The 26,356-nt window shown below is 47.0% G+C and overlaps 1 protein-coding gene across 2 annotated transcripts in view; it reads right to left on the bottom strand.

Annotated features, from left to right (window-relative positions):
• Positions 1-26,356, bottom strand: part of LOC114784370 (protein bicaudal C homolog 1-like) — a 46,812-nt gene that overhangs the window by 10,196 nt on the left and 10,260 nt on the right. The window contains exons 1-12 of one of the 2 annotated variants that reach the window (XM_028969713.1): positions 20,854-20,878; positions 20,685-20,754; positions 14,341-14,420; positions 12,821-12,979; positions 10,990-11,043; positions 8,237-8,425; positions 5,225-5,470; positions 4,327-4,458; positions 2,453-2,639; positions 1,315-1,482; positions 408-598; positions 182-323 (exon numbers count right to left, since the gene is read on the bottom strand). In XM_028969713.1, coding sequence (XP_028825546.1) covers positions 182-323; positions 408-598; positions 1,315-1,482; positions 2,453-2,639; positions 4,327-4,458; positions 5,225-5,470; positions 8,237-8,425; positions 10,990-11,043; positions 12,821-12,979; positions 14,341-14,420; positions 20,685-20,751 — 1,615 coding nt within the window. In that variant the 5' untranslated portion in view covers positions 20,752-20,754; positions 20,854-20,878. Of the gene's footprint in view, positions 1-181; positions 324-407; positions 599-1,314; positions 1,483-2,452; positions 2,640-4,326; positions 4,459-5,224; positions 5,471-8,236; positions 8,426-10,989; positions 11,044-12,820; positions 12,980-14,340; positions 14,421-20,684; positions 20,755-20,853; positions 20,879-26,356 lie in introns of those variants that run through there. The other variant, XM_028969712.1, reaches the window with a different exon arrangement.

Genomic DNA, 26,356 nt, shown 5'->3' with positions numbered 1-26,356 from the left:
ACTAAGTGCCTTGCTCAGGCACATACTGGTAGTAAGTGGGGTTTGAACCTGGGTCTTTGTGGTCTTCTGGTTTATAGGTGAGTGTATTATCGCATATTTATCTGTTTATTCAGGTTTTTTATTTTTTTTATCTTTTTGGTAGGTTCTGCTTTGTGGAACAGGAAAGTTCAGGCTCCATTACCTTCATCTGGGCTGGACTTGCTGGACAGGGGTTCTGAAGGACAGTGTGCTGTAGGGTCTGGCACGGAGTCACTGTGGCTGGGATTTAGGACCTTATCAGCCAGGGCGGCTGCTGAGATTCGGCTGTAGACTGAGCTTGTGTGCTTAAACACATGAAAATATATGAATCAATGCAACAAAATGTTTTACAAAGTGAACATCCGAGGCTCCATGGACACGGACTGTACCTTGACGTGCCCGTTGAGAGGGGACACTGCCTTACTGCAGTCTGCGGCCCCGTTGACCTGAGTCTCTATGGGGGCCAGGCCAGGTGGAGGGGAAGGGGTGTTCTGGTTGGCCGGGACCCCTCCTCCCCACCCTCTGGACAGGAGGATGCTGGTCAGGGTAGCTGGGTGGATCATGAGCGGGGAGGAGAAACCTGAAATTTGCACAAACCACACGTGGTCAAGTTCATTTTCATTTAAAACATTTTTCAGACACCATTATCGGGTAGTGACAGGGACAGTCCCCTTCAATCTGTCAGTGTGTCACACTGTGCCTCAGTGCCCAATCTGGAACTGATCTTGCAAGTGCTACCGATTGGCAGTTTGGCACCCTGTCCAAAAAAGTCATTATGATATTTTCTGACAATGGTTTAAAGCAGAGGACACATTTTGTTGTTGCACTGTGTGCTGTGCTGTGTTCACACTTTCACTTCTTAAAGAAAATCCAAAAATTTTACATGATCACTCGCATCACTTGCAATAGAATTGGCCAGATATGGTTTTATCTGGTATACGGTTATGCTACATGTTGATGTTTAACAACTTGCAGTGCCTTTGCTATGGACACATGTTACCCTTACAAAAACAATTGCATATTAAATTTATCAAATTATCGAACTATATACCACATCAAACTTTATACCGCAATATATACTGTCTACCATCTATGGTTATATTTATATTGCAATATGAATTTCATGCCATGTCGCAAAGCCTTGGAAATACTCAGGGTGAAGGGACAGTATGATAATAATGGTAGTCTTCTGGTTCATAGGCGACTAGCCTACTAGGCTACTACCACCGTGACGGAATAATTATAATGATATTACTATCTTCTGCATTATTGGCCTGCACATGGAGCTGCTGTTACCTGGTGTCCTAGATGGACAGGCGATGGAGCTGGACCAGAGCGTAGGGCTGGGCGTGGACGAGGTGGGGGTGGGTGTCGACAGGTGACTGACGGAGCTGTTCAAAGCGTTTAGAAGGGAGTTGGGGGCCGTGGAGCCGCTCATGGATGTTGTAGTGGGGCCCAGGAGACCTGAGGATGCACCAAACACTTATGACCTCATCTAGTAAGGTAATGGTTCCATTTTGTTATGGTTTGTAAGGGCCCTTAATTGACTGTCAGCTTGTTATTGAGATGCAAGTATGGACTTTTACTTGATAGAGCGACAGGGCAATACATTAGATAGGGTTGGGCGATTATACATGATAACAATAAAAATGGCTGAAATACATGTGGTTGCTGAGATGCTGGGATACAGAAGCAACACAGATAACTGAAAACGGAGCCGAGGAGGGTTGGGCTTGTGCAAGCGATACGCTCAAAGAAATGATTTGTTGGGTTAACTTGATTCAATTATGACACGTATTTCCACACATTTGAATTATGCTATTTGAAACTAAATAGACCAAACAGAAGGGTCATGTTTGCCTGCCATAATTCCGATGTGTGGAAATAGGTGTCATAATTGAATTAAGTTAAGCCAACTTTGACTAGAGCGAGCAGGCTAGCGCGAGTGAAAGTGATGTGACGATTGATTAAAGCAAGTCAAAAACCAGGACAATTCTAAAGTCCTGGCCGGACGCAATTTCCAGGTGTCAAAAAGAGGACAGATGTGGAAAAAATCTTCAGACAACTTTCAGTCTGGCAGCATCAGAAACAACTGTGATATATACGGCGATTGAAAAATCGAATCGTTCGATATGGGAGAGTAAATCATGATCAATTTTTTTTTTGCCGTATCGTCCAGCTTGAATACAACATCAGCAGAACTCCATCCACAACAGAGAGAATGATCGACTGATATGAAATAATTGCCATAAGCATTTTTGTCACATATTACCCAGCCCTAGATGCAGATTCTCTGAATTTCCGTACTTATCCGGGGCTCCAATGTGTTTGTAAGTTTGAACGAAATTTCCAGAGCTGAACCATGAAGACTACAGACGTTAATAAAGCATTTGAAGTGAAGATAAGCACGAGTGAGAATGGCGTCAACCTTTACCCAGGCTGCTGAGGCCCAACCCGGCCGAGGCCAGGATGTCCAGCCCTATGGCCGGGCAGCTGAGCGGCGGGGGGGCGGAGCTGTTGCTGGGCTGGGCCGGAACGCCGCTGTTTTCCAGTCCCAGCAGGAACTTCCGCGCCTCATACATGCTCAGGGCGTTCCTCTCCACGCTCTTTACTATCACCGACTGGAGAGCAGGAACACAAACAGGGACACCGGATTCACTCTTGTAGACTTCTCTGCACTGAAAAGGGTTAGATGATGACATGAGATAGCAGCACCTCTCGGCCAATCACAACGCAGAGCTGGAGCTAAGTGCGGTGTAGTGTAACACATGTAGTGAAGCACTGTGTTGTGTTCTGTGGGGAACAGAAACAACTGATCCTTTTGTCCTAAAAGCCTCTTGGGGCGGGAAAAAAACCCCGAAAACTCTTGTTTTATAAAAGAAATGAACCGATAAGTGAAGCGGATACCGTCGAGACACATGACCGTGCGGTCCTCGCAAACCACATCTTCAGACGTTTACCAAGAATTGCTCCCACAATCGCTCGGCTCTCATTGCACGCAGCGAAGAGGCGGCGGCCGACAGGGGCGGCGACTCACCAGATCGATTTCCAGCAGCGGAATGCAAATGAACGGCAGTAAAATAAAATAGGGTGTCTTCCTAGTTATGCACGTTCCACGTTGACCACAGATAAAGCCGCTGCGCCAGTAAAACGCCAGCAAGATGATTGAAACTTTAAGGAAAGTCTTTGTGTTCTACTGCTTGTAAAAAAAATATTATAATTTCATACAAAAATTGACCAGAATCTGAAACGTCTGAAAGGAACCTTCATATATACATCCATTGGTAGAAGGTTCACCCGAAATAATTCGATTTTCACAATATTCCAAATAACTTCTTCTCTGTCAGTAGTCTGATTTGTGCTGCAGAATTTTACGGGGTTGCGAGGACTAATAAAGGTGAGCAAACCAGCCTAATAAAAAAAAAGGAGAAATAACTTGCAGAACTACATAAAAAGCAACGCATCCGTAGCAGCGCCGCGTCCACAAGCGTCCAAGAAGTTGTCAGATCAGAAGTGAGAAAATTCCCTGTATAATCCACCGTAAAAAAGTATACCAGGCTAGAAACGCACAGCATGCACAGTACACAGCCGACCCCTGACCTGTTAGTGAATAGAAAAATAGATAGTAACTAATGTGTTGTGGATTATTAGGCTGTCAGCTATTATTAATTCCAGTAGTTTATGAAAGTCTACCCAGTATGAAGCCCTCGATCAAACCACATAATCTGGCATGTTTTTCCACAGATAAATGCTAAATTAGCACTTTCACTTTCAATCACTTCTGGTCTCAGTCGTGGGCAGTGGTGGCCTAGCGGTTAAGGAAGCGGCCCTGTAATCAGAAGGTTGCCGGTTCGAATCCCGATCTGCCAAGGTACCACTGAGGTGCCACTGAGCAAAGCACCGTCCCCACACACTGCTCCCCGGGCGCCTGTCATGGCCGCCCACTGCTCACTCAGGGTGATGGGTTAAATGCAGAGGACAAATTTCACTGTGTGCACCGTGTGCTGTGCTGCTGTGTATCACGTGTGACAATCACTTCACTTCACTTTCAATCCTCCCAGAATCTTGCACAGATTTTTTTACTCATTTGCACACCTTCACCCTACCTGTTACACATATTTTATGTTAAAAAAACAAAAAGTGTAATATTTGGTTATGTTTGCGATATTTGCATATTGGTTCATTGTATACTTGCAATACTGTGGTCTGTACAGTCGCTAAAGCATTTCACTGCATATCGTACCGTGTACGAGTGTGTATGTGACAAATAAAATTTGAATTTTCCAATTAAATATGATTTGCTGGTACCTTGCTGGGCTGTTTCGGCTTCGGCTTGATGCTGATGAACACGTCCAGCTGTTCCATCAGTGAGTTGATGTACTGGGGCTCCACCTCGATGTCTTCCTTAATGTCAAACATCAGGACCAGTGGAAGGCAGCCCTGCGGAACACCCACACAGACGGATACACGCGAAATAGATCAGTCGAGAAAACCTGGCTGGTAACCATGAAGAACCAGATGCCTCCAGGTCTGCCCAAGCTGCACGTTTGTAGGCCACGACCCCTGTTTCCTTATGAATGCGAGTGGGATGGCTGGAACCAGTAGGCTTCTCGTACGGACTTGCCGGGCCCATCGCTCGGCCCCCGCTTCACCGTGTGCATTTAATTACGCTCATGTATAAATTTGCCTTCGGAGCGCCTGCGGCGGTGCGGCCGGGACGTTCGGGGAGCGGCGGAGACGGCTGAGGCCAGAAATGATGGCAAGGAGCCCATGCAACCCAAAAAAGACCTGGAGATGATCCCTAAATATGCACAAATGGTCCAAAATGGTCCAGAAATGCGAAGAGCCCGTTAGGTGCGCCTGATTGGAATACGGAATACAGGAACGGCGAAAATGCTTCACATGCCCGTGTCCTTTCCAGCCAAAAGAATCCTACTGGTCAAATAAAAATGGACTATCCATCAAAATTTGATTTGGGGTTTAAGTTCGTGGAGGGGAGCCATCTCCACGCTGTAATTACGTTGTTTTCCACTTGTGTGTTCCAGTCCCCGATTCATGCGTCGTGTCCCACTCTCGCCGGCCAGAGACCACGGATTATGGGGGGGGGGCCACCGAACAAAGCGGACTCTGCTGAGTCCTTCATTCCCCTTTCATGGTTTAAGGGGCACGGGAGGGAAGATGATAGGGAAAAAGCCGGCCTTCTCACCATGAGGTACTGCCGTGCCAGGCACACGGCATCGATGGTGCCCTGCACGTAGACGGTGGACTTCTTCTGCGGGCTGTTGGGGTCGGGGAAGTGGACCTGGGCGCCGGTGCGCTGCATCACGTGCTTGACGCCGTTGCGGCCCATGATGAAGAGGTGGTGCTGCGGGGCGATGTCCAGCTGGGTGCTGACCGTGATGGCGCTGGCCAGGCTGCCCGCCAGGTGCTCCAACAGCACAGCCGTCCCTCTCTGTAAAACGCCAGACAATCATATGGCAAATCTTGTTCAAAAAATCACCCAATACTGCCCACCAATTATTTATAACAGGTAACATTTCAGATTCCCTTTATGTAATAAAATGTAATATATCATAGCTTGTTTCACACAACCAGTAGTAGTAGTAGCCTAGCGGGTAAAACACTCGCCTATGAACCAGAAGACCCAGGTTCAAATCCCGCTTACTACAATCGTGTCCCTGAGCAAGACACTTAACCCTGAGTGTCTCCAGGGGGGGACTGTCCCTGTAACTACTGACTGTAAGTCGCTCTGGATGAGGGTGTCTGGTAAATGCCGTAAATGTAAATTTAATGCTTTAAAAGATGAATGTATTAACATGACATCTTAGGCGGCAAAACCTGGCCATATGAGTACGTAGTTCTGCCTTTCTGCATTTATTCTTATAAATGAATCTCTCAGGAAGACAGTTGGATGAAATTCATTCTCTGTGAACATTTAGCAGTAGTTTGTAGACGGTCCCTTGTTCAGTTGAAATGCAGTTCGCTGCAGATTGACGGTCATTAACGGTGTTCACTGGAGGCGCGGTGTGGAAGAGCTGTCCAACATTGGACCTGGACCCTGTATGTCTCCTCTTTGGTCTGCAGACCCAAAACATAAAAAAGACTTTTCAACCTACTGACCTGGGAAGCAGGTCAACATACTTCAGGGTTTATAATGTGTTATTACATGTCAGTACATGCTTGTGTACTGATTTTGTGGGTCTGGGTCGGCTTTCTGGTTGTGTCATGTCTGAGCATCTTTTTTATGTTGTTCTTTATGAAAAGCTTTAATTAAATTTAATTAAAATGAAAATGATTTAGATTTGTAAAAAAAATTATTAAAAAACAACAACAGTTATAGTGTCAGTACACAATCTGCTGCTCTCGCAGGGCCCTTTTTAAAACTTTGCTCATAAATAAAGTTCATCTTCTGGGTGTCATAAATAATAATTCCACACCAAAAAAAAAAAAAAAAAAAAAAGGTAAGTAGCTGGTTCTCCAACATACAGACAACTAGCTCCGTTCATTCGTACATGAACACGCCCCACGTGCTGCATTACATATGGCGCTGTGAAAATATGGCCGCGTGTGGCACTCTCCAAGTGACTCAAAATGACGTCTCATGCAAACCATGGAACAAATGACAGAATGAAACGGCGAACGCATCGTGTCAGGAGGGTCTTGCTGGGTGAGCTACAGCACCTCCTCCTGTGGAAATCCAGGAACTGAACATATGGATCTCCAGGGGTTTCATACTGAACACTGTGAGATGCTCATATGGAAAGTCTTCTCTTTGGGAGCCTGGACAACCTCAAAGGCGGGACAAAAGAAGACAGTCCTGTCCTTATGTCCTAGAGCTGCCGAGTGCTACAGTGCCTCTCCTCGGTCTCCCCCTCGGCTCTTTTGGGGCTCCTTCTCCCTCACAGCCCGCTGAGAGGCGGTTTTGGCAGCACCAGCCCCAGCTCAGCTCTCTCCGCATACCAGGCATACCCTGGAACCCGCAGCCCAGCCCAGGCCTACCCCCGCCGCACAGTCGTCCCAGACACCACCAAGGCCGGGGGTGGGGGAGCGATCTGGGGCAACTCGCAGACAGAAGAATGGGGGCCAGGCTCCAGGGACGACCTCTCGGTTCCTGCCTCTCACCGAGCAGACGCCGCTCACCCAACACTGCAGGGCCCGTGGTCGGGGGGACGAGCTGAAGGCTTTTAACAAGCGCCTTCCAAAACACACGACTTATTATCGGCTTCTGCGCTAAAATGTCCTCAGCTCTTCCGGTGGGTTCTTCAGGCCAAAGTTTAAAACGCTTCTTACCATTTTCAACATAAATATATGTACTTTCTACAGGCCTGTTACTAGAATAGAACGGGGGTGCTAGTAGCCTAGCGGCTGAGACACTCTCCTATGAACCAGAAGACCTCAAAGTCCCAGGTTCCAACCCCACTTACTACCATCGTGTCCCTGTGCGGGACATTTAACCCTGAGTGTCCCCGTCACTACTGATTGGATAAGGGCGTCTGGTGAATGCCGTAATTAAATACGTGGGTGCGCAGGGTGCACAGTTTACAGGCGACTTGTTTTTGGGTGATGTGTTGAGGTCTAGAGGTGTCACCATGTATAATGGAGACTATGTCATGTGGAGCTTCATTATTATTATGGCACGAGATTTCATTCTTAGAAAATATGAAAGAAGACATGAAAGATGTGACGGTTACATTTCAAAAGACAACGTACGGTTGTAACAGCCATAAATACGGATGTATGGCTGAGTACTTAGGGATTGTTAACCTGGAATAAGATGTTGTTAGACTGGATTGTTTTCTTCTCTGAGAGCAGTGGGCACCATGACAGGCGCCCGGGGATCAGTGTGTGGGGACGTCACCTTCATCAAGGGGACCTCGGTGGTTCAGACATTCATTTACATTCATGGCATATATAATCTTGCTCAGGGACACGATGGTAGTAAGTGGGGTTCGAACCTGGGTCTTCTGGTTCACAGGTGAGTGTGATCCGATTACGTGGCCGCTTCCTTCCACCACTGCCCCAAGTATCGTATAATGTATCGTATAATCGTATTATCTTAACTTTATAGTTTAGGAATGTCTCTAATACGAAAACGCAAGTAGAAGGAAGCTAGAAGAGCAACAGAACTCAACCACCTTGGGTCTACATGGCATTCGCCGGCAAACGCACTTAAGGGTTGTGGACCACCGCAGATGGATGGAACGAGGAGTTGACTCACCTTCACAGCGGCGGCGTTGCTCTGCGACCCCCGGACCACGCCGGTGGCCCCGTAGAGGCGCGAGCGCTGCTTGAAGGTCACCGAGATGTTGTACGTCTGGGCGATGTGCTGGATGGCGGGGGAGCTGGGGTCGGGGTTCATCTGCACGATGACGGGCAGCTCGAACATCAGCACCAGAGGGAGCAGCTCCTGCGAGGGAGAGAGGGAAGACCAGATGTGCAGGAAACTGGCCCTAATAACTGCAGTGGCCTTCCTGCGCTACGCTTGGCGAGCTGGCATTGGCGTGGCTCACGCTCACTAATACACCAAGAGTCGATGCTTTCGCGTGGCGGGACGGCCGAGGTAAAACCAGCGGCCTGCGTGTGTCCCCGTCCCCGCGTCACCGGGGAGAGAGAGAGAGAGAGTGAGGGGGAGAGAGAGAGCTTTTTTTTACCAAAGTGAAACTGTAAACAGCAGAATCGGGGGAAAAAGAAGGGGGGGGGGGGGTACCCATGATCAGTCCCACATGTTGCTGGGGCCCTTGCTTACACTTCGCATTCTGTCCGCGGACAAAACGAGAGACCTTCTCCGCCTTTTAGAAGTGGTTGGAAGGAAGGGCCCTCCTTCGTTGGGCCCGAAGCAGGAAATCGTCCATCAGTCGCTGGGAATTCCGATCTTTCGCCCTTTCCGTGTTTCGGCTTCGCTTGTTTTCCCACCCGCTCTGGTTGCTCTGGATATAAGTATAGCCTGTACCCCCCCCCCCCCACAAAAAAACCCCGACTTGCTAAAAAACGCCAGGGTTTGTTTCTCTTTTATTAGCAGTCAAGACGGTGGACAGACGGCGTCTGGGCCTCGGTGACCTTCGGAAGTCCGCCCTCCTGGATATTTGTTCAGGCAACACATGCGCGGCTAATTCAAAACCGCGCCTGATCTCGCCCGAGCATCGAGCCGATATACACGGATATCTGAACGTAGTGACAAGGACAGTACCCCCCTGGAGACACTCAGGGTTAAGTGTCCTGCTCAGGGACACGATGGTAGTAAGTGGGGTTTGAACCTGCGTCTTCTGGTTTGTAGGCGAGTGTGTTACCCAATAGGCCCCTTGTAAGGTTCCCAATCAATGGCTTGGAAGTGGTTTGTGGATGCTAGAAAATTTATACCAAAATTTATTTGAAATAGACATTGACAAAGTTCCAAACGTGAACGATATCTGGACATTTATGACGTGTCATTTTTTTGTCATTTTAATGGCCAAAAAATTATAGGCCCTCTTTTAAATTACCCCGAACTTTTAAATGGTTCATGTATGATAAGAGCTAGAAAAGGGGGTACCTTTAATCAGACGATCATTCGCGTTAATAGGACCACCTTGCACAAATGTGACCTTTCCTTTTACAAACTACCGGGAACCGCGTACGAAACCGCGAAACCGGAAATTTGTCTCAATCGTGCTTCAATCGAAACCGAAGACATGTCCTCTGTTAAAATCCCAGACACCGGGTCAATTATTAAATGCACTTCGGCAGCGTAAAATTCACCTCGGTGGGGCCGTCCTAGTTAGGGTACCAATACAACCACGTATTTCTGTACCGGCCGTGCGAAGCCACCGTACGCCCAGACCCCCTCCAGAGATGTTATCTGTGTTAAAGCCCATCGAGACCGATTGCTTGTGGTAACTGTGAAACGAGAAGCGATGGATTCTCTTTAAAATTCTCTTTAAAACATCTTTCTTTTGCTCCGTCTCAACTGCAGCCCGGAACGTTTAAGACGTGAGCACTGTGGCGATTAATATTAATATAGTGAGCAGTACAGTAGGTCCATTCTGGTTCTGAGTTTTTGCTCTGCATACCTTCTCGGAGTCTGTATGGAAAAAAAAAGAAAAGAAAAGAAAAGAAAAGAGAGGGAAAAAAAAAAGGAAAATGGAAATGAGTCCAGTGGCTGGAGCTGGAATTTCCAGCAGCGGCAGCAGTCAAGTCAAAAGGGGGGAAAAAAAGAGGAAGAAAAGAAAGAGAGAAGAAAGATTAAGGAACGCAAGAAAAGGGTAAAAGAGTGATGATGGCACATCCCTGCCTGGCAAACGAGGATCTTCAAACAAATCTTTAATAAATAAAAAAAAACAGTCCGCGGGGCCGCGCCAGAAGGCGTGTGCGTTCCCGGTGCTGATGAAATCCGAGGAGAGGCCTGGACAGGGCCGCGACGGCCGAGTGCAAATGGCAACACCCATCCAGAGGGCGGCCGGAGACCGCAAACGTCCCCCCGCCCCCCATCCGCTGCCGCCATGTGTTCCACATCAAGCCAGCGGCGCTGGATTCGGAGGCTCCGGGTCCGGCTGGGACCCTGAGGTCTGTGCCGCGGTGCCATGTCTGCGCTGCACGTGGCTCTGCTGTCGCCACCATTGTTCCTTTGTCTCTTTTCCGTCGGGAAAAAAATCCACTTTCACAAAAGGGCTTCGATTGCGGTGCGGAGACTACGGGACCTGTACCACACAGCGACGGTCAACAGGGGGCAGCACCAGTAACAGTTTTACAGGCCGCTATTTGCGGAGCTGCCATGGAAACATGCTGATGTTCAGCTCTGCCAAACTCAGGACCCGGGAAAAGGCAAAACAGCCGCATTCCCAGCTTGGGATCGAGGCCCCTTAAGAGATAAGATGCACCGTCCCACCTGCACTCCTCCGCCCGCGATATTCCTCCCCGCCCGGCCACAGGCCCGTGCATATGGCCGCGATACCACCCCCAGCGTTGAGCAACGGCGATAAGCCTGGAGCCGCTTACCCTGATCCTGGCACGGGCGGCCTCCACGCCCCCTGGTTGGCCCGCGATGGAGACCTGGGGAGAAAAGTTTGACATTTTTCAATCGCCAGACACTTTTATCCGAAAGAATGTTCCGACATGAAGTCATTTATACCGGTAAATAGTCAAAAACGAAGGATTCGAAAGACCACATTTTCCAGGTATGAGGCGCCCCCTGGGCCACATATCAAGGAAACCTCACTCATTTCCTCGCACGCCACTGTTCTTGCTATACGGCCTATATGGCGCCTCACATCCAGGCATATATATATATATATATATGTGTAGAGTGTAGAGAACGCAGGGAAACGAAGGAGAAAGGGAGGTGACGGACGCTGCAATGCACCTGGGCGTGTCACGTATTGACAGGAAGGCAGGGTGCGTGAGAGCTGTCAGTCATGACTACAGGCTCCTCCCCTTTTTGAACCCCCTAATTGAATTACATTTTTGAAAAAGGGATGTTCAGTTATTATGTGACTGTGTATAATGCATTAAATAGGTCACATAAATGCATACATTTATACATATTCTCTCACTTAAAAGGCACATGAGCAGACAGATCGGGCCGGAATCGCACATCACACAATGAATTTTAAATGTCAGTAAAAAGGGTTGATAATTTTGTTTTTTTTTGTGAAATCCCCCACAATATTCCCACAAAAAAGCCCATTAAATTCTGCAGGATTTGAACAAACGTCAGTTGCATGCTTTATTTTAATAGGCATTATTCGTCATTCGAAAATCTCCAAAACTCAGAAAACCACAGAAGTGCGTTGATCTGCGCATGTTGCACATATCCTTGCAACGTCAGTGACGTCCTCTGAATGCCAATGAACCATTTAAGACACATGATCATTTCCTGTGGCGAGGCCATGCGGCATCTCAGGGCATAACTGCGCCTTTCGTACGTGGCTTCAGTCTGCCTGGCCTGTCATCAGGTGCCAACTCTGTGGCACAAAGGGGGTGTCTGTCCAGGGCTCGTGTCGTCACTCACTTTCCAACATTCCCTACTCCAGCGAGTCCGGAAACATCCGACTGCCACGCCCCTCTGCCCTCTTTTAAAATACCCGCTACAGCGCAGACCTTCCGAAATGGCACCGGAGAAAGACGTTTCTGCATGACATGCAGAATTATTAACACCTGTTCCTGCACCATCTATCCCCACCTGCTCAGCAAGCTCCGGGAGGAGAAATCACTGGAATTACTGACTGTAATTTTATTCATACTGATGCGTTCACCATTCAAAACATTTATTTTTATTTTTAAAAATGTAGATCATTATGCAAGTTTTTTTTTAAGTGCAGAAAAATTGCGAATTTCATGCACGCTCACGCTGTCCTCTTGACTTTGTTTTTCTGTTGCTTATGCAGGGACGTGTCTAGACTTTTTTTTTTTTCAGCGTTTTTTTTACTAGTGTGAATATTTAATCCACCAGACAAGTCGAAAAACCCGGCCAGACAATTTTGGGGGGAAACCGCTAACTTACTTATCACCTTAAAGTCAACGTATGCAAACAGCTGTTTTACGCACCCGAAACGCTGTTCGAATTTAACAAGCCGATTATCAGCTCTGAATGTGGCCAGGCGGGGTGGCCAATCAGATTAGGACACACCTTCTCATTCAGTGCGTTTTCTAAGTCCAGAACTCCACATGTGTTCATTCATAGTTTTGATGCCTTCAGTGAGAATCTACCAACGTAAATGGTCATGAAAAAATAAAGAAAACACATTGAATGAGAGGGTGTTCACACTTTTTTTGCCTGTACTGTGTGTGATACATGCCAATATATGACCAAGATGAAACCTCGGACTACCTGGTTGCTCTTCTCGGCCTGGTTGTTGCGATTGGAGTCGGGGAAGTGGATGTGGCAGCCTGTCTCCTCCATCACCTTCTTTATGTTGTTGCCGCCCTTGCCGATGACGTGCGAGTGCTCGGTATGTGACACGTCCATCTTCAGGGTCACACGGTTGCTCTGCGAGGTCACAGCGGAAATAAAAAAAACGGCTTAACAAAGAAGGTGCCCTCCTTCCAAAAATTACCCTTTAGAATCGATATCTCTTGATGGGTGAGCCACGAATTATGTTTTTTGATGTTGCTATCAAAATTCATAATAAAAAGTAACCAAATATTATGCTACCTCATTAATCATTGTGACCAGGCTCATGCAATAATTCTGCATCTAATAGTACTGGTGCCATGTTTCCATGTCTTGCCTCGCCGTCTTCTGTAGATGTTCGATACTTAGACGTAACTTGTCAATTTCCTACAGTCTGACTTATGTAAGGTAAAAAAAAACACAATACAGTGCAAAAAATGAATGGATTTTCTTCACTGATGGTAACACGAAAGCAGGTTATAAGCCGTGTCTGCCAAATGGCGTAAAAAAATGTCAACGTAAAGCACATCACATAACGCTGACCTTGGCATTTGTAAGATTATATTTCCCATCTTTCCATGTGAATTTCGAGAAAATACTACTTTATATTACAAAGGACTACATTCTGTAATGGGAAAAAAAATTGACAGGCCTTCCAGGCACGAACCCAAAAAAGTAATATTGTGTTGTTCTGCACGTACGAATCTGTCAAGATGCGAGGTACAAAATTCAAAATGAAATGCTTGGAAAGTTCACACAGCCGTGCAGCTCCCCGCCCCGGGGATGCTTTTGGTTTTGCCGCATGATGTCTCCCAGCGCCTGACAGTGTATGTTGGCTACACTCGCTCACACTCTGGAGATAAATGGAGACGTCGGCCTCGGTTACTGTTGCGGTTGGAGTTGTGCCTTCCAACGTGGACGTAAAGGGATCCGTAACCACCGCTGCATTTTATTTTTCTTCTTCAGAGAGCTCAGATACGACTGGAACAAACGTCTTGCCGTAAATTGAGTCAACGACTCGCTTTTTAGGCCTTTACGTGGAGCGGTGAACACTTTCCTGGATGAACTCACATGAGCTACTGAGCGCTGGAGGGCACCAGTCCTGCACAGCTCAGATCTTTCCGTGTTCCACCACGTCTCATTCAAGTCAAGAACTGGCCGATCACGAGCACAGAAGTGCTAAATGAAGGTGAACACAACAATGTGGTGACCCCCGGTCTAGAGCCCCCAAAACACAGAAACCAACAAACATGCATACGACGTCATACACTTTCATCCAGAATGACAAGCGGCTCAAGACGTAACGGACAAAAAATAAAACTGAAACACGAGGTAGGTGTGGTGGATTTAACATCATGAGCTGGAACCACTGCCAAAGTAAACAGGTTCTGCAGCCATTTTGCCCAAAGGTCATTTCGGGAACATCTGGTGAATGCGAAACTGGGACTTCTGCTTACTTTGGTGTCGAGGACGGACATAATTTTCTCCTTGGCTTCTTTCACGTTCTCCCTCTTGCCGCTCACTTTGATATGTGGATCTGAAAAGGAGAGGAGCACCATTAAACACCACGTTCTGCAAAGCATCCCCATCATTTACATTTTACATTTACAGCATTTACCAGTCGCCCAGAGCGACTTACAGTCAGTAGTTACAGGGACAGTCCCCCCCTGGAGACACTCAGGATTCTGGTTCACAGGCGAGTGTGTTACCCCACTTGGTTACTATCACCCTACTTTCAGTACCCCACCACCCTTACAACCAGTAGTGACAGGGACAGTTTCCCCCTGGAGACACTCAGGGTTAAGCGTCTTGCTCAGGGACACGATGGTAGTAAGTGGGGTTTGAACCTGGGTCTTCTGGTTCACAGGCGAGTGTGTTACCCCACTTGGTTACTACCATCCTACTTTCAGTACCCCACCACCCTTACAACCAGTAGTGACAGGGACAGTTTCCCCCTGGAGACACTCAGGGTTAAGCGTCCTGCTAAGGGACATGATGGTAGTAAGTGGGGTTTGAACCTGGGTCTTCTGGTTCATAGGCGAGTGTGTTACCCGCTAGGCTACTACCACCCTACCATCAACGTAACACAATAATTAGTAAAAACTGCAGTTGATGGTGAAAGGATGAAATGCACCATGCACACATGTATACGGTGACTGGCAGCACGGTTAATGACACATGAAGGTCGTCCTCCACCGACCGCTTTATTGGAATTCTTCAAGCTGCTGTCAGTATTGGAAAAGCCCCGGTTCGCCGAACGTCTCCATTTTGATTTAGCCTGGCATTAATGAACGCGAAGAAGGTGTGTTCCGTTTTTCCTGGTTAAGCTACCGCACGTCGGTTCAATGATGACGGCTTCTGGAGCCAAGAAGGATAGAGGGAGAAGCCACGCTAAATGGCCGGTCAGCGCGAGGAGGAATGTCTCCGCAGAACATCGATTAGGGCCGACCGAACGTGGGCCCGGCGCGGAGAACTGGAATTCCACTTTCCCTGTCCGACTGTAACGCGACCATTTTCTGTGGTCGGGTTCGGCTGCAGACGAGAGGTCGGCGCTGTTTATACTGTGGTATGCGGAGGAACTCCATAAAAAAATACTATTATGAGCATGAAGGGCATTCCCATATAATGGCCTGATCCGGAGAAAGTAGGAATTTACAGACGATTATCTGATACTTCCGTGCTAAAGTTTCTGGTTTTGTAGGCTCTCTGGGAGGAAGACAGTAAATGAGAAAATTACATTCGAACCCCCGAGCCACTCTTGGATATGGGTGGGACTGTATTGGGTGGGAAATGATACTGTGAAATATTTTGCCAGGTTATAATGAGCAGAATAGCGGTAGGAATGCCATTTGATGTAAAAGATGTAAAACATTGGCCTAAACAATGAACCACATTCTCTAGAAGTTAAAAACTTTTGGACACACCCACTCCATGGAGGCCATGCAGTCTATGATGAAGGATATTTTGCATTAAAAAAATGCATAAAGATGAATTTCTTTAATGAATCCAAATGTTGAAAGTCATCTTCTGAAGTCCTTCAGGCCTGTTAGGAACCCATCCTCAATTTTACGCTTGTTGAGAGAGACCAAGAGGGTGAAATGCGGTCAAAGTTCATGGCCTTTGACAGCAACATGGAACATTGTGGATGTTGGAACCCATTGTGAAGAATTGGCTTCGTAATTCGTGGATTGGATTAGTCATTTTTGACTAGTCACCAGTCATTTTTGAGTTGGGCTCTGTTGGGTAACGGTGAGCTCGTGAGAAGACGAACGCAACATCTGGAAAACAAGCGGTCGCCAGAGAAGAGCCCCTCCACGTCCGCCCCTCCGGGACCGCCGAGTGACGCGGGTTAAAAATAGTCACATCTGGCCGGCGCTGGAGCACCTAGAACACGCCGCTCCGGTCCCAGCTGTGTTTGTCAAGGGTTCGAAGACGCCGACGGGCGGAGTCAAACATCTGCTGGAGCGGCGCCCTCGCCGAGCCGTGAAATCCGAGACAGGGTGATGACCGGTGGGCTTGTTTAACTGTCCGACCAATCGGTGCTTCAGGCTCGTGTTCCTGTGTGTATTGCTGGGTAATGGCCAGTGTGTGTGTGTGTGTGTGTGTGTGTGCTTGGGAAGTATTTTATGGCCCCTGGAAAGGCTTTGAAAGGCCCACAGTGGGTTATGTCATGTGAAAGGGAGGTGTTTTTGTCGCCGGACGGGGAAGAGAGGTCGTCCAGGACCTTCATCCACAGCCAGCGGGTCTCCAGCGGCGTCCCAGCACACATGGGCGTTGTCAAAGAAGGTGCAGAGACACAAAATTCCAGCTTGTCGTTCCCTGGTCCCCGTTTTTTGGCAAGCGTGAAACTGCACAATAAGAAAATCGGAACAACAGGAAACGTGTAGAACGTGTAGAACAGTTGCAGAACTGGCCAAATGAATTTCGCGACGTGCCGGGTCTAAATGATGTCCGAGGTGGAAGTATTTTGTGCGATTGCTTTTAGTTCATCTTGCCATGTGACTGATGAACATCATCATCATCAACAACAACGGCAAACGTGCCAAACAGATGTGTGCGAGCTCGGAACAACATTCCGAGGCCACGAACGCTAGCGAAGCTGTTTTACGGCGCAAAATGGTGTTCTTTTATTGCGCCAAACACGCGGGAATAAGGAGGTTACAACAGGGAGCAAAACGGCTGCTTCCGCGTCGACTGAGGCCAGGAAAGCCACGCCCTCTTTTCCTACCACGTTCTTCGATGGGAAGGCGCTAACTGCTACGATGGCGTCTGCTGGTGTGAGGGACACCAGGGACGAGAGTTTGATGAATATTCTGCCTGCTTTGTGGAGCTTCCTGCGGTCTTCCAAACAAACGCTGGTCCTCCTCCTCCGAGGCCCTTGATGTTTATAGCAGTTGTGTTCTTGTAAATGCCGCGGCACTGGGACTTGCCAGGAATGGGCTTTCCTCTCTACCATCTGGGCACTGGAACCCATTACATACACTAACAGGCCAAAAGTTTGGACACCTTCTAAACCTTGGACACCTAAAGTTTTTTCTTTATCTTCACGACCATTTACGTTGGTAGATTCTCACTGAAGGCATCAAAACTATGAATGAACACATGTGGAGTTCTGTACTTAACAAAAAAAGGTGAAATAAGTGAAAACATGTTTTATATTCTAGTTTCTTTGCTCTGATTACTGCTTTGAACACTCTTGGCATTCTCTCGATGAGCTTCAAGAGGTCGTCACCTGAAATGCTTCTCCAACAGTCTTGAAGGAGTTCCCAGAGGTGTTTAGCACTTGTTGGTCCAGCTCACCCCAAACCATCTGGATTGGGTTCAGGTCCGGTGACTGTGGAGTCCAGGTCTCCACTTTTTGTTAAGTCCATAACTCCACATGTGTTCATTCATAGTTTTGATGCCTTCAGTGAGAATCTACCAACGTAAATGGTCATGAAGATAAAGAAAACACGTTGAATGAGAAGATGTCCAAACTTTTGGCCTGTACTGTATCAGAAGTGTAAAGAATTTCATCTTCAGTGATGAATGTTTCAATGCATTGAACATTTTGCATTTTAAACTATTTCATTTTTTTCAGTATGGCCAATTTCCCTTTTGTTAGAAACGTTTTTTTTTTTTGACACGGGGTGGTTTTGACAGTTTGAATAATTTTGTGACTGGCTGTAGGCTGCATCATTTTCAGTGACCAACGTCACTCCCTCCTGGACAGTGGAGATCAGTGCTGAAATGTAATAAATATTGATGGCATGCTATTATATCTGGCATCATTCATCGTTCTAGTGGCGCTATGTTCCGTCAATGTGAGTATTAAGCAAATTCTTTGGAACTGAACTTCTGTTGTCATGGCGATGCTATAATTCTTCCTCCTCCAACCAGTGTCAGGACCACATTGTCCCCCCATGAATTTTACTACAGTTCATCCTCATGGAGGGCCGAGAGCAAGAGCCAAAATAGGGACGTTGACATGAGAGCAAAGATCCTTATAAAATGTAGGAGAACCTTCCCGCTCCTGGCTTAGGAAACATGGCCTCGGCTGCCTAGCGTGTTGCCACGGCGCCGGCAGTACAGCCGCTGCCACGCAGTGTGGAGAACAAGAGGAATATAGATTTAAAAAAAGAGAAGCGCGATAAGACTGGCACGGTGGTTTTTGTCCCGGGCTGTTTTTACAGCTGCTGCTGGCCGGCCGCTGTAGTCAGCACTCGTAAATCTCCACCTTCAGCCCCCCGGATTTACCGGCAGCCCGGCTCTGGACTCGGAAGAGGTGGGTGGCAAGGGAGGGCACCCCAAATGTCAGCCAGCTGCCTACCGTGTGGATCCTGTCCTGTCCAGAAGGAGGTTTATAGATCTACAGTGTAGATTCTGCTCTGGTTACTATACATCTATCACCATGTACAGATTTCAGGTGAAATATACACACGTAGATCAGGCAGTGGTGTGGAACGGATTATACGATAGTCCCAAAAACGTCATATTATTTTAATCTCATAATAGTTACAGCATCACTAATTTGAATACGGCTGCTATGAGAATGCACACGTTACTTTTCTCTTTTTGGAGTATTTCGCGTAGAATATATATTTTGTGTGGCGTTGCACTGTGAAAATGTCACTGACAATAAAGCTTTGAACTTTGACACTGTGAGTTACAGCCATCACGTTGCAGCCTACATATTCATTTTAATGCACGATGATCAGCGCTCTAATTTTTAATACACATTGTCACGCCAGTGGTACATGAGCCCAGAATTTGCAGAAACTCTTATCATCTGTCTTCTACAGTCATGTTCTGTTTGAAATTGTAGTGAAAAATTTTTTTTTTAAAGATTTGATTAATGTTAGTCTTTCTTTTACAGACACACACACACACACACACACACACACAGACACACACTGACAAGCAGCCCTTGGCCCTGGCAGCTCCTGGCAGAGATGGAAACGACCGCTCGGCGTTGACAGAGTGAAACAGACTGCCGAAAGTGCAACGCCGTCCTCCGCCCGGTCCCTTTTCTAACGAAAAACTCCAACCGCGATAACGGCGATTGGTCCGTCGCCGCCGCCGGCTCTGCCGGTACAGGAGATAGCTGTGAGGAGACGCCCGAGGCTCACGTGGGCTGGATTAGCCGAGACACTTCCAAGCCTCCGAGTCTGTTCTGTGTCAGGACGAGAGCTGAAAGTCCCCGGGGACAGATGCCACCAAGCAACGCAGCTTCGTCAGGGTTCTTAGTCCCCGGCTCCTACGACAGGTCCATTTCCAGGTCCTTTAACCTCAATGAAACGTGTAAGGGAGGTTAAACAGAACACTTTATCAAGCTGACATCTTGTAATATCCATTAAAAGTCATGCGAGGTCACCAAGCCTGTTACAGTCGTACAAATGTAGATAAAACAGATCTATATAATCGCTATAAGGAACATCATTATAGTATTATAAGTATTCGAATCCGTGAAAAACACACGTTTTCCAATGACAGCCAATCAGGTCGTTATTTTTAAAGATTCCACCGATATGTTGAGCTGAGGTTGAACTCAAACGCCAGGCAAACAAACAGGAAGTGGCTCGGCCCCCCCCGGGGCCGCGTGCATGTGTCGGCGTGAGACCCACACGTGTTTCCCATCCGTAACGGGCCGAGATGTTTGGCGCGTATAGTCACCGGATAACTGCACGCCGTTATGCAACATTCCTGTCGGACGAGGCAAGGCTCGGGGCGCCCGCCAACACAAACAATCAGTGCGAGAATATGAACGACCTTTGACCCCCCCGGGAACCACCTGGAGCCAAATAGCGGTGCGTAGTACGGGGATGATTCAACTGCGGTGGTTCTGGTACTGAAGTAAATGCAGCGCATTTCAAATCTTCATACGAAATTAACTAATTATATATATACGCACACACACACACACACACACACACACATTACTCATTTCATTTCATAATTATTACTTTTACACTTTTACAACAGATGAAGTTGCACTACTGATTAAAACGTTTGCACAGTACTGTATCTATACAAGCATTTGCACGGTTTGTGGCCTTACCGAGGCTCTCTCTCTCTCTCTCTCTCTCTCTCTCTCTCCGTCTCTGGCCTGGGTTGAAAAGTTTAGTGTGCGTTGCACGCTGGTTTTTTTTTTTCACTGTTTACGCGATGCTATCAGCTCCGCCGGCAGAGTGGCCCGCGCATCTGGTTCTGGCCGGGAGAGGAGCGTGAAGGGAGGGAACGGGCCATCGGAGGACGAGAGAGGGAGAGAGAGAGAGAGAGAGAGAGAGAGAGAGCGCGGGATGGAGCGGAGAAATGCACTTACCCTTCTTGGACTTAGCGCCGATCTTGAGTTTGGAGGGCCAGGCGATTTGAGTTTTGGTCTCCTCCATGACCTGCGGGGAAGAAAGAAACGCGGAAAAACATGGAATGACAAACATGAATCTGTCACATGGAAACAGTATTTCATGTTGATTGGTCGTTGTGGGACGTTCCTGGCTTTGTAACAAGCATTCCTGCGTCTCCTATTGAACACACACACACACACAGACACACACAGACACAAGAAGGGAAGAAAAAGAAAGCAGAAAAATAATGCTTAACCCGCGATTAATGCCAAACCCTCTGGTTATCCATAAAGCGTCCCATTCGCCAAGAAAAAGAAAGTGCGCATTCCTCCGAAGATTTCTTCCATTTATTTAGACGCGGGGCTGAATGGACAAAATTACAAGCTGGGCAACTGTATCCACATCATCTGAGCTGAACGAGGGGAAAACACGTTATCTCACTTGTCCCAATTTCATTCCTTTCATTAGAAGGTCCTCCAAACACGACCTCGCAAATGAAAAAGTACGTAACTACAATAACATATAAAAAAAAAAAAAAGGCCGGAGACATGGCCCTAATGTGTTGCACATTAAACCGTTTCCTTTCACAAAATGGTTAAAACACTAAAGCGGATGAAATTAAAGCCTGGCTGTTTCGTGTTTGTCCTTGGAAACTCTTAAATTCATACGATATGCTGAACAGCACCCATCAACCAAATCCAATTAAAACAACCCCAACTGAAAGTTCCCCTCCATAATTGATGGACCTACAGACTTTCTCCCCGTCATCTCTGCTAGCGATACAACGTGCGTCCAGGAAACCCCGGCAAAAATTAAGCAGCGCCGGTGTCTCGGACACAGAACACCGGCACCAACGGTCCAAACCAACCCTTGTGCACCATCTCCAGCGGCTCAACATGCCCTGTAATCGCTTACTGATATTTTACATGACGTACAGTACAGGCCAAAAGTGTGGACACCTTCTCATTCGAGGTGTTTTCTTTATTTTCGTGACCATTTACGTTGGTAGATTCTCACTGAAGGCATCAAAACTATGAATGAACACATGTGGACTTTTGGCCTGTACTATATATACACGACTGTGTGTTACTGCATGGAATATCTGCATAAATGTTTGTCACTTTGAAAGCTTCACACATTAATGGAACACCATTTCCTATCATTTATCTTAAAGAAGCGATAAAAACATCTGGTGCATCAGCTGCAATGAAATAAATATGAAACTGGTTCTGGTGTGATAATCTGCTGAAGCTAACCTCATAGCGGCATCAGCAGCACACTGGAGCAGTGCATCGTGATCTTCCCTCTCATGTATTACTCCCTTTACATATAGAATTTGGAATATGCCGTGAAATTGTTCATTTGAGATGATTACATCATCGTAGTGAATGTCTAGAGCTGTCTGCGGTGCTGATCCCTGGGGTTTCAGGGGTTAAATGTAACCTAAAATGCTTCTCTCCTCGCCTCAATTAAGCCGGGTTCCATTCCCTGCCAAACTCAGCATTGAGCTCCATCAGCTCACCAGTCCTGCTGAGAACGATGGACACGGCCGGAGACGGACAAGCCGGGCGTGGTGAGCGAGCTCATTATCGCCCGGGTCAGTCGAGGATCCCGTTGGCGCTCGTGGTAACGGCCGCGCTCTCACGCCGCTCTGTGTCAATGTTGCTTTACCCCCGGTCCCGTGCTGTTGTTGGCCACGCCGGTGTGGCGCGAACGGCGTTGGAAAAGCGGACCACACACGCGCTCGGAGGTGCTCTGGAGCCATTTTGTTTTATGGAGCGTCCGACGTCTAGCCGCTAATTTACAGAAGGAGCATATACGCCAATTCGCTGAAAAGAAGTACGAATTTGACGAAGAAAACGTACGAAACATCAGAGAACCGCTTTCACAACAACATTGCGTCTCGAAACAAGATTGACGAGTCCCATTCAATGACCCGATCATCATGGTCAGATGACCCGCTGTTATGTAACGCTCCGCCGTGTGACCGTGGCGGAGCCACAGCTGCAACGTCAGGCCCGGGACCTGCCGCTAGTCCGGCCCTCGGCGCCTCGCAAACAGACCCCGGTGTTGTTACGAAAGCCGCCCCGCGTTAGAACGCGAGTCGGGGTCTGGACGGTGTTGACACAGCTGCGCCGTTTGAAACCTGCTGGGCCCAATTGCTCGGCCGCGTTAAGAATGTGTTTTGGCCAACACCGAATGCACACGGCGCATGAACGAAAAACACAAGCTGCACAACGAACGAGTCCGGAGCCTGTCGGGGCAACAAATGAAGCGGCTCTGCCAACAAATCACCGCAAATTACCTCCGAACAACGTAGCGGCTGCACGTCGCTGTTCGTTTTTAGCCTACGCACTTCTAATAGCATCATAATCATTCATCATTTTCTCATGGACACATAACTGGATCCCTTGTTGGCTACGGCATGCGGAAATGGAAGATTCTGGAAGACTCTGAAGGTTTAAAATCGATTTCGTTTATGATTATTACCAATGAGCAACGAAAAACTACAGCGTCTCAGGGATGCACGTAACAAAGTCACGAGATGGATATATTACCAGCACCCTGAACAAGAGCTGTAAATCTTGGGTCGGGCTCAGGCTCACCAGTCCGGTAAACTTCTGGCCTATAGTACCGCTCCTTTCCGTATTATTCGCCCCTTGTCGATTTGTTTCAGTGGTTGGTAAATTAGACTTACTGATAAAATGTTACCCCACCGTCGTCAGGTGATGCGTTTTTATTTATTGCGAGACGTGAAAATGGGTGCTGAGGAGGTCATGTAGAGGCTAGCCCGCATTTCGCCGCACCTTTCCTTTCCTGTACTGGTCGGGTCGGGTCGAATTCTGTCGGGCTCAGGCCAGGTCGGGTCTCAAAAGTTACAGCTCTACCCTCAACATTAAATCATCCATATCTTTGTCAAACGGCCTTCCCCCGAGCAAGAGGGGTGAAAGGCCAGCCATTTGTTTGGGGTCCCCCGCTTTGTCTTTGTCGGGCTGCGACACCCCCCAAAACAGGAGACTCCTGGGGGTGACAGGGCAGAAACAACAAATTCTGATTGGTCTGTGGCAACTTCCTGGGAGTCAAATATATAAAAGAATTTTCTCTTGTGGTCTCTGGGTACTGTTTTTCTCCTGGACCAGACGACCTCTCTGCAGCTTGGCTCCTGGCTGTTCTCTATCTTTCTCTATCTTTTTCTCCTTTCTTTTATTGTGGGTTTTTCTGTAACTTTGGTACCTTTTTTACATACAATATTTACATGTAACTGCAAGAGTAATTTACTGGTGTTAAAAAATTATTTTAACCTCTATAGTGCCACTCCTCTTTCTGCCAGATAACAGTGTTTTAATACAGTGCTTTGTGTAGAGAGTTTTATACCTCTTTAAAATATTTTTTGAATTTAAAGATTTTTCATAATATGTCGTCTCAGTACAATTTTTAAAAATATATATATAATTGTATAATAATCATTTTAAAATCGCATCACAGCCCTCTGAATCTTGTGAGTTGTCTAGAGATTCCCATCTCGATAATATGGCATTCAATTTTGTTTAATAGTAATAAATATTTCTAATACTATGATATAAGCTTCTGATAGGGTTCTGAGAAGCAGTTGTTTGCAATTCAAAAGCACATTATTTTATTAATATATGCTTGGGACATTAATTCATTCTAATTATTCTTTCCAATTCATTCACTTTGTTAAGTCTGAGTCGTAGTGGTCTTCGACCACCGTGTTCTACTAGACATGGGACATTTGGACTGCTTCCTTATTTTTTTTAGAATAAATAAATTCAACAATTTGTGTGCCCTTGTTGTGCAATGGAGTGACATTTATTGTTCTAATATGGATTAAAATAATAACTTTTGATGACTTGACAGCATTCACAGTAAGAAGTGTTTCCTAACGTGACACTTAATACTAACTCATTCACTCCATAACTGACTAAAATAATCCTTCCTGAATGAGAAAGAAAAAGTATTTAATAGTGATTAATAGAGATTTAGTGATTATGAGGCCAATTAAAAGTGGAAAAAAAAGTGAAAGTGAAACACGGTGAAACGTGTCCTCTGTATTTAACCGTCACCCTTGGTGAGCAGTGGGCACCGTGACAGGTGCCCGGGGAGCAGTGTGTGGGGACGGGACCTTCATCAAGGGGACCTCAGTGGCACCTTGGCGGTTCGGGATCCTGATTACGGGGCCGCTTCCTTACCCGCTAGGCCACCGCTGCCCCACGGATGCCTTAAAGCAGACTCTATGTCTCTACGTCTGGCTCCTGTCTTCGCTAATGAAGAAAAATCCGGATGACTGCAAGCGCTGAAATGTGTTTTTCGGCCGTCGTGACAAAGGCCTTTTGCTTAAGTGGTCTGCTACTTGACGGGGTGCGGAGGAGATGACTAAACGCTTTCTACTGCCTCCCCGGATTAAAGACACATGGCCTCAGGCCGGGAAATCGCCCACGCGGCGTCTGAAAAGCAAAGGAAAGACATCGCTCGGCCGCTCCTTGCGGGGTGGATCACATCTCCCAGGGGGAAATGATCTCATGATGCCTCGGTCCAGCGATGGTTTCACGATCGCATACCACCTATTACGCCGCTATTTTTATCCCAGGCAAATGTTGTTGATTTCTTTGCTCTTCGCTCTGTTCTGTATGGACTGGTACTGGGAAGAGACTGAGCGTGTGAGGTCGGGCCGTTCAGGAAACGTGGCGTTGTGCTCGGAACAAGGCGCTTTCAGAAATTACGAGCGTTCCACACCCAGGTCTCGAGCTTCGGGAAAAACCCTAGCGATTGATCAGGAAACCACTCGGCAGGTCAGGAAATAGTGTTGAGTGGAGTGAGTCTCTCTTTGGGGAAGAACAGGGATGTTGTAGGTTCTTCCATACATTCCATGTTATCAGGAACACAAGCTCTGATGTCTTTTCCAAGACAGGATGCGAAGTTCTACTGGAACAGGGCCTGGCATTGCCCTGCCCGTGCCTGCTGGGTGCCTGGCCACGCCCTGTTGGGCCAGCGCAATTGAGGCGGTTTGGGGTGAGCTGGACCAACAAGTGCTAAACACCTCTGGGAACTCCTTCAAGACTGTTGGAGAAGCATTTCAGGTGACGACCTCTTGAAGCTCATCGAGAGAAAGCCAAGAGTGTGCAAAGCAGTAACCAGAGCAAAGAAACTAGAATATAAAACATGTTTTCACTTATTTCACCTTTTTTTGTTAAGTACAGAACTCCACATGTGTTCATTTATAGTTTTGATGCCTTCAGTGAGAATCTACCAACATAAATGGTCATGAAAATAAAGAAGACACATCGAATGAGAAGGTGCAAATTTTCGGCCTGTACTGTATGTTGGGCCAATGTCATGCAACTAATGATATCATTACTATGATATGGTATCATGATATTAGATCATTGAAACATTGATCAATATGGCTATTTAAATAAGATTTCACATTTTCAGCATAATCAAAGAGTCACATATCATTTTAATGGAAAACATTTCATTTTTTTTTTTTTTTTTTGTATGGACAATTTCAACCGTGTTATCACTCTCACCCCATAAATATTATCTAAGAGTACTACTCATCATTCTCATAAACGACATCAGTATGAGCTGTCATACCGTGAAATACATGGGCACCATAAAGAAAATCTCC

The sequence above is a fragment of the Denticeps clupeoides genome, chromosome 2, assembly GCF_900700375.1.
Source record: "Denticeps clupeoides chromosome 2, fDenClu1.1, whole genome shotgun sequence".
In the NCBI taxonomy this organism is placed as follows: Eukaryota; Metazoa; Chordata; class Actinopteri; order Clupeiformes; family Denticipitidae; genus Denticeps; species Denticeps clupeoides.
The sequence above is the reverse complement of the archived record's forward strand: the minus strand, read 5'-3'. Positions and strand labels throughout refer to the sequence as shown.